This window comes from Atta cephalotes, assembly GCF_000143395.1.
Source record: "Atta cephalotes unplaced genomic scaffold scaffold00083, whole genome shotgun sequence".
In the NCBI taxonomy this organism is placed as follows: domain Eukaryota; kingdom Metazoa; phylum Arthropoda; class Insecta; order Hymenoptera; family Formicidae; genus Atta; species Atta cephalotes.
Genome location: NW_012130147.1, coordinates 170,974 through 179,461, shown reverse-complemented (window position 1 = coordinate 179,461; position 8,488 = coordinate 170,974). Strand labels below are relative to the sequence as shown.

The 8,488-nt window shown below is 30.3% G+C and overlaps 2 protein-coding genes across 2 annotated transcripts in view; one reads left to right on the top strand and one right to left on the bottom strand.

The window, feature by feature from the left end:
• Positions 1–3,630, bottom strand: part of LOC105624587 (calcium uptake protein 1 homolog, mitochondrial) — a 12,117-nt gene extending 8,487 nt beyond the window's left edge. Inside the window, exons 1-11 of the mRNA XM_012205943.1 lie at positions 3,386–3,630; positions 3,142–3,289; positions 2,291–2,450; positions 1,980–2,017; positions 1,794–1,908; positions 1,491–1,651; positions 1,202–1,318; positions 970–1,094; positions 762–889; positions 475–564; positions 6–291 (exon numbers count right to left, since the gene is read on the bottom strand). Of these exons, the coding sequence (XP_012061333.1) occupies positions 137–291; positions 475–564; positions 762–889; positions 970–1,094; positions 1,202–1,318; positions 1,491–1,651; positions 1,794–1,908; positions 1,980–2,017; positions 2,291–2,450; positions 3,142–3,289; positions 3,386–3,630 (1,482 nt within the window). The 3' untranslated portion in view covers positions 6–136. The remainder of the gene's footprint in view (positions 1–5; positions 292–474; positions 565–761; positions 890–969; positions 1,095–1,201; positions 1,319–1,490; positions 1,652–1,793; positions 1,909–1,979; positions 2,018–2,290; positions 2,451–3,141; positions 3,290–3,385) is intronic.
• A 2,346-nt stretch (positions 3,631–5,976) lies between these two features.
• The window catches only part of LOC105624584 (THO complex subunit 5 homolog), a 4,821-nt gene continuing 2,309 nt past the window's right edge, over positions 5,977–8,488 (top strand). Inside the window, exons 1-8 of the mRNA XM_012205940.1 lie at positions 5,977–6,072; positions 6,541–6,678; positions 6,751–6,965; positions 7,059–7,134; positions 7,385–7,570; positions 7,672–7,804; positions 7,895–8,134; positions 8,323–8,425. Coding sequence (XP_012061330.1) covers positions 5,977–6,072; positions 6,541–6,678; positions 6,751–6,965; positions 7,059–7,134; positions 7,385–7,570; positions 7,672–7,804; positions 7,895–8,134; positions 8,323–8,425 — 1,187 coding nt within the window. The remainder of the gene's footprint in view (positions 6,073–6,540; positions 6,679–6,750; positions 6,966–7,058; positions 7,135–7,384; positions 7,571–7,671; positions 7,805–7,894; positions 8,135–8,322; positions 8,426–8,488) is intronic.

Sequence of the window (8,488 nt, the reverse complement as noted above, 5' to 3'; positions counted from 1 at the left end):
TTTACTTGTCATTATTTTGTTCTATAATATTTATTTCTTCTCTCTCTCTCTCTCTCTCTCTCTCTCTCTCTCTGTATATTACTGTATATTATTAACAACAGATATCTAAAGAAGACTAAGTAGCACTTAAACTCGATTATTTATCGTACGACAGGAGATTGCTGTTTTTCGCACACTTCATCAAGGATTGAATTAACTTGACAAAGCCAGTATCTTTTGGTTTTTCCAGACCACGCAGTACACGGTTCTTCATCACAGCGACAAATTCTCGATTACTAAGTTGTCCGTCCACTGTGGAACAAGATCCATCATACAATTTAATCATGTTTTAAATACATTTTACATATTTAATACACATTTAAGATACATTTAATGCTATATCATGCTATAACTTGTAAGAAAATTAAGCTTTTCTTAGTAGAGTATGTATTAAATTAAATACAGTATTTCTATTATAATAAAAAATCAACTCACTATTTTCGTCGAAAATCGTGTATACCACTTGAATGATATGATCACTTAGATCAACATGTGCTACAGTTTTTGCTACATGTTTTAATGTCGCTGCAATATCATATTGCACAATTATATATCCAAATAATTAATATAGCAATAAAAATGCTTGATATTTTTAATTATTACCGATTGTTTCTTACAATCGACGAACCGTAATTAATTAATATTCTAAATTATTTTATTGTTTCAGAGTTTCAAGATGATTAGAATATTTAATCAACCGACAATTCTATTATTTTATATACCTTGATCGATAGATGCACCGGCTATATGATAAAATGTCAGGGCTGTATCAACATCATTAATGTTGTTTAAAAAATGGAAAAACTTGAGATATTCTTCTTTGCTGATCCCTTTCGGATCTTCTTTAAAACTATAAATAATTATGATTTATTATATAATTTAAAAATTTTAGATTTTATGGTTATAAAAATTAAATATTTTCACACTCACGTTTTTTTCACTCTCTTCAACATTTTTGCCTTCTTTTTCGCTGGATATCCAGCATAAGCCAATAACAATTCCGTAAAATCTATCTCGGTGATATTGCCATGCTCGTTTGGATTTCGTCGTTCAAACTAAGCAAAAAAAAAAAAAGACAAACATACAATAAGTAAATACTATAATAATATGGAATTGGTGGCTGTGTACATTATGACAAATCTGTAAGATCGATATACTATACTTCAAGACTCAAAATTGCTCGTTGCAGCTGCTGCTGAAAATCCAAGAATTTCTCGATTGTTAGCTTTTGATTCATTTGTGGTCCAAAAAAATATGTTGTTAGCGCAGAATTTACTCCCTAAAATTCCAATAAAAAAAAATGATTAAGATTTTGTTTAGTCAATCAAGTCTGATTGTGCTTACATATATTATATATGATTGTGCTTTATATATAATATATTTCAAATTAATAAGCATTTAATATTTATTGTTCACGATGATATACAACAAAACTAGATAAATATTATAACCTTAAATGTATTTCCTGTAGTCGCGTGATCGCGATGTCGAGTACCTATACTAGTTTGTTGTCGTATCAATGTAGCTACTTTTCCAAATTCTTCGGAATCTACATCACCATCTCCATTAAAATCAAACATTCTAAAAGCGATTTCAAAATGACGTCTAGAAGCTGTAAAACAGATTTGAAACTTGATGTTCCTATTATGCAATGTGAAAAGTTCAATTGATATACATTCGAATGAAAATGTATTTTTAATTACATTGCAAACATTTTTATACATAATTAAAAATTGACAAAATAAACGACTTACTTGATAATACAGTCAATAAAAAGATATAATCTGAGAAAGTAATAAGGCCTGCACTGCCTAGTTTGTAGAAGATGCTATCTTCGTCCAATTCTAATTCTAATTTAGTGTGAATATTCTAAATAGAAAAGGAAATATTTCTATTAAAAAATATCCCTTGATTGAGTACTTTTCATTGAATTTATGTACCTTTGGGTCGTAACGTTTGTACTGATCTAATCCAAGACCTGAAAATTAATGTAATTCTTATTATTACATATTTTTTAATATACTATCTTATATGAGAGAAAGATAGATCTGATAATATAATCTTGAAAAAAATATAATATATATTAAATATAAATTATAACTTTTAAAAATGTTAATTGTTTTGCACATGCAAGAAAAGCTGCATCACAAGGAATCAATCAAGCACGTCACAGTTAATTAAAAAATTTATATTTAACAATATTTCATTTAAAAATGAGGAAAGTTGCATAGAGAAGGGGATATGGGATTACCATCAGGCTGTTTCACACCAGGTGTCATCGATCTTAAAAAGTCATCTGGCGTCATAAATACTTCGTGTATATCATTGTTTGTGACTTGAAGAGTTGCAAAGTAACGGAATACTTTGTCTGGTGTTGAATAATGCCTCATACGATTTTCATATTCTATTATCTGCATATAAAACAATTAAGAGAATAGATAATCGCGAATTTTTAAATTAATTAATGTGCAAAATTATCAACTTTTAATTTTAGGAAATACTTGTACGATATTATTCATATCCGATTTTGGCAATCAACAGTTTATACAAGATATTAGATAGGAAATTAATATGGAAATGTTTTAGTTAGCAGAGCGAAGCAGGTAAGTTGTTACTACAATTTATTGTAAATAATTGTAAATAAAAAAATCCAATTCCAGAATTATGTTTTAACCAATATAATAAAATTTTGAAAGTCCTACCATTTGGTTGCTGCATATTTGGTGTGATAGCTCGGAGAAAATCATTAGGTGTCATATAGATTTCAATACCTTCTAAATTAATTACTTTTACAGTCGCGAAGTAACGAAAGATTTTGTCCGGCGTCGAATATGCTCTAATCCTATTCTCATACTCTATTATCTGTAAAAATACTTGAGCCTGCATCGTTCTGCATAGACACATACTAGTACAAGTACATTGTAAAATCTACAGTACTATTTTAACACAGAGAAAAATAATTATTTTATACATATTTTATATATATCTCCCTCTTTCTTATTTTACTATGTAATTAATCTTGGTAATCTAACTCTCAAAGACAATCTTGAAAAATTATGTATATGCATATATTACTATGGCTAATGCAAGTCTTTAATAAACCTTTCTATCACGAAATCCAATTTTCTGTTTTTTGTTTTTCTTCTTCTTTTGTACATCTTGTTCTATATTTTCCATGTTTTCATTATTCTGAGTCTCTTCTGAGTCCAAGATACTAGCAGCGTCTACTTTAGGTACTATATTAAGCAGACTGCAAAATATAGAATATAGAACAATTGATATGTTGAATAATATATTTAATGTATTGCATCATTTCATTACAATTAATATTATTTACTTCACTTACCGTTGCCAATCAAAACTTACAGTTATAGCCATACCAATGCAACAAAGTGCAATTGGAATACTATAGATAAAGCGAGATTTTCTTCTAGTATGACCAAAATTTCTAAAATTACGAATTTGATTGTATTCATATATATTTTTTCGACAATTTTTCTGTAATTCTACGAGATAGAATGTATCAACGGTCGTAAAAAGTTTCCGTTGCAAACATTGTCGAAATACAGATGTGCTTCTCCTGAATAACATTGTTTAAACTACACTGAAAAATTCAAAATATTTATTATTAATTAATTTAAAGAATTACTAATATTATTTTAGGCGACTTGTAATCAATAAAGAATATACGTATGTACATATAAGTTTTATCTAATATGTGTATGCATGTACCTATTTCATTAAGGACGGATTGTTCCACTTTTCGGTAAATTTGGGCTCACTGTCTTACTCTCGTAACTCTTTTATGCTCTTACGCTTTTATTATTTTGTTTATCCTATAGATAAATTATCACATAGTTCATCCGCGAAGATGGAACAACCATAATAATATTATATTAATAATGCGAATATTACGTATACATGATGTAAAAATTCAAGCATAGAAAGAATTGGAAAGAACGAAAAACGGCTCTATTAATCTCTACATCTACAAAATATACTACGTAGCAACATTCGTGAAATTTCTCAGTGGATAATATGCCATATGATATCGATAACTGTTTTATTAATTCCGTTACCGACGAGATCATAGAAAAATACCTGAGAGGGGTCATGCCAGTCTTTTTCCTATTATCATCGAAATCGCTCGTCTGGATGACACTACCACTATGTATGTACGGTATATGTACAGAGAGAAATTTGAGAGAGGACATGACGGCCCAAAATTAGAGCACTAATATAGATATTCGCATCCGCCATTTTTAATCCTCTCCCCACTCTTTATTTTCTCTTCAATCTTCTCAATTAAGGTGCACAATAGAAGAAATAAGGAATTAGAAATAAAGAATAAAGATTTCAATCTATCAGAAATCGGATACATCGGAATACATGATTTTTGATAAGTTGGTATTGTTATTCCGTATTCCTTATTTCTTCTATTGTGACTGCACCATTAATTTAGCGGTGGAGTGAAGAGATAGAGAGAGAGAGAGAGAGAGAGAGAGAGAGAGAGCAAAGATTAAGGAAAGAAGCAAAAGAGCGAGAAAAGGACTAAAAATGACAGATACGAATACTCATAGTGCCTTATCTGTAACATTTTGCAATTAACAGGTTTTGCTCCTCTCTCAAGTTTCTCTCTAGTATGTATAATATGTATCTGAGAGTAGACATCCCAGCCTTTTTCATGTATCGAACCTCGTAGGGTAATGTCCACGTTTTTATGCTTCTTCACTATATTATTACATAGATGGTTAAACAAGGACGAACGATCAAAGTTGATTATTCGTCTTTGTCTAATCCACGTCTTTTCCACAAAAAAAAGTATGGAAAAGAACCACACATTGAAAATGGCTGGAATGTCCACTCTCAGGTTTCTCTTTGATGTACATTTTTAATTTGAAAACTATGTGATTACATACATTTTCTTACACTATCGATAAAATCGTATCGTTGAAAGTAGATGTAATTTGTGTCTGTACTAAATCCTCATGCTAGAAACATATTGATTATCCATAGGAAGGTTAGGGAGCATTTATATTGGCCGTAATAGTAACCGTATGGATCTGAGCACAAAAATTGTCGTAACTTACAGCGTTTTCGGCCCGCTCGGGTTTGCTTAGATTAGAAAATACTTCGCTATTGGTTGACATTACACGCTCTACCAATAGGAGAGCATGAAACATTATTACTTCAACCCAGGTTAGTGCAAACTCGATCGGACCGAAAACGCTATTAAAGATTTAAGTTGTAGACATAAGTAATGCATAAGTTTTGGCATATGATATACGATTTATTATCTTCTCTTGGAGACACGGTAATAAGTTGTACGTTATACATGAAAGCTTGTGTGTTACTTATATCTACAATTTTAGTCTAACAAGCTTGTGTGTTACTTATATCTACAATTTAAGTCTAAGCAAGTGTGACAATTCTTGTGCTCAGACTCTATGCCATAATCTGTAAAAAATTGATCAATCACCTTCGATTATTTCCTAATTCTTACAGTGAAATAAGAGGAATTAATACTCGACTGTGCATAATTAGTCAAGAAAATTTTTATAGATTACGGCATACGGTCAATATAAAATAAATGCTTCTATGATTAATATGCTTCTATATCTTGATGGAGGGATTACAATTAGTACAGACACGAACCATCTACTTTCGATGATACAATTTTATCGATAGTGTCGGAAAATGTATAGTCACATAGTTTCCGAATGTCTGAAAATGGATGTACTGGCGGTAGTGTAGCGATAGGAGCGATTTCGACAGTAACAGGAAAAAGGCTGACTGTGGCCTTTCTCAGGTTTCTCTCTGCTTTAGGTGTGATCGCAGTATGTATATGTGATTGTGATTTATGTTGTATGTTACATTCGTAATTGTTCGAAGTTATAGAAATTAATTTTCACTTGATTTTATTTATTGACGTGAAAAATGGGTAAAGAGAATGAATCGGATAGTGTGAAAAAAAGAAGAAAGTCTGTGAGTGCAAACAGCGGAACCTCAGTGAAAGACGGAGATATGTATAAGGTATAAAAGTTATAGATTTGGTTTAAAAAGTTACAGGATATTTAACGTAATATTGTAATTTTTTGTTCGCTTCAAATTTCTAACGAAAATATACTTAAAAAAATATCATTTTTAATTTTCGCGATATCAAATGATGATTTCTATCATTCAAATTTTTTATTTTTTGCTCAAAAATCGCTTGATTAATTGATTAGATATATTTTCGTCAACATCTTAGGTTAAATTTAATGCATGAAATTATGATTAAAAAAATTAAACTAAATAAAATAAAATATATATACCGGTACGTTTGCTTCCAGCGAACAATCCAGCTGACATTATTTATCGTCTAACGACAGAATGACGTTTTGAACATTGAAATGACGAATGAAGTAACGTCAGTTTGTTTGCTGGGAATATAGGGAATAAAAAAATGAATTTTTTTGCTTCTACTGCTGTCTTATTAACTTTTTCTCATATCATTGTCAGATAATAATTAATTATGAAGAGAAAGAAGCTGTTGAGAGATTGTCTGAGGATGATTCCGAATGCTTTCTGGCAACTTGTAATGATATTCGAGCGGCGATGAGTAAAATAGCAAAATTAAAATCCAGTGGTGACTCAAACGTTTGTAACAGACATTCTACGTTATTCATTATTGTCAAATTTGCTTTAAACTTATTAAAACAAATGCTTTAGGTAAAAGATGATATTCGTGAGCTGCAAATCCAAACATCACTGGCTTTTATAGAACTGAAGAAACTAAATCGCATGGAAAAGTTCCGTACAAAATCTGCACGAGACTCTTTAGTGGCTGCAAAGAGTAGCGTTGATAGCAGACATTTGCATTTACAGAATCTATTGTACGAAGTGATGCATTTGAAGAAAGAAGTTATCAAATGTCTTCAATTCAAGTAAATTTTTATTATCTTTTGCAAAAGAACCTTTTGACTTTTTTTTACTATTACTTTAAATAAAATTGAATACTTTTATTTTCTTTGTTCTAGATCTAAAGATGAATTGATAGAACTTGTTTCAGAAGAAGAATTTTATAAAGAAGCTCCAGAAAGTATCTCGCGACATGTATGTATACATAAGTTTTACATAGGATACGTTCCATTTTCATGCCCACATGCTGTTAGCATCAATTCATCCTTATTGTCTATCAAATATTAAACAAGAATAAAATGTTAAATAAATGTTGCTTACAAGCGCTGTAAGTGCGTAAAACGGAACGGACTTATAGAATTATAAATACATTTCGAGTATATATATAAAATTTAATTCTTTTTTTATTTGCAATATGTATAAAATGTATACAAATATATTTTAGGAAATAACAAAGAATAATTCTCATCAACTGAGACTGGCTCGTTTAGAATGGGAACTGACACAACGAAAGCAATTGGCAGCATTGTGTGATGAATTGACAGAGAGTAAAAAGGCAGTAGCATCCAGTATTGAAACGAAACAAACTCGTTTGGACAATCTTGCGCCGCAATTACGCTCTATATTGGATGTAGGAAAATTTAACTTATTAATTTAGAAAATATACAGAATGTTGTGTTTTTATTAAATGTGTGAATAACAAGTTAAATTTTTTTTCTTTTTGTTTTTCAGGCGAGCAAACCGTTACAAGAAAGTCTTGGATTACCATTGGATAAAATTCGTCAGGAACATCAAAAAGCATCGTTGCTCGCATCACCGCTCTATGTATTGTATGCAAAAGCGTCTGCTTACAGAGATGCTTACGGTATAATTTGTATAAAGATTGGATATTATATATTTTTGTTTTATGAATAAAATTTTGTACAAATATCGTTTCTGCCGAAATATTTTATAGATAGTACGTTGCTAGTCAAGGTGGAAGGTGACGAAGATGAAGCAAAACGCGCAAACAATCATGACGGTTTGCAAGAGTCTGATTCGGATCCTGAGAATCAGTTGGAAAGTATCGTGGAAGAAACACCCGTGCATAAGAAAAGGCATCACAGATTATCCCGGGAAGCGAGGCAAGAAGAGAAACGATCTAAATTATTACAGCGTCATCCGTTACATGTGAAAATACTTATCACATTAAAAAGTGAGTTTTGAATAAAAAACATCTACTATCTTATAAGAAATGAAATGTTTAAAAGATATTTAAGTTAAATTGAAAGATAAGATCAAATAACATTGAGAAACAAAATTTATTTCATATTTATCAATTTGGATTTATAATTTTAAAATCTTGAGAAAAGAAGAAATTTTATTGCAAATTTAAATTTTTAGATGAGACAAGGCTGACTCTTCACTTTTTTTACATGGTATATTTAAAAGTCGTTACAGTAGAATCAAAACTCGAAACAGAAGACTTGGGAGGTATTAGTGCTGGGTATGTATAACTCTCATATATATTATATATATATATATATATATATATATATATATATATATA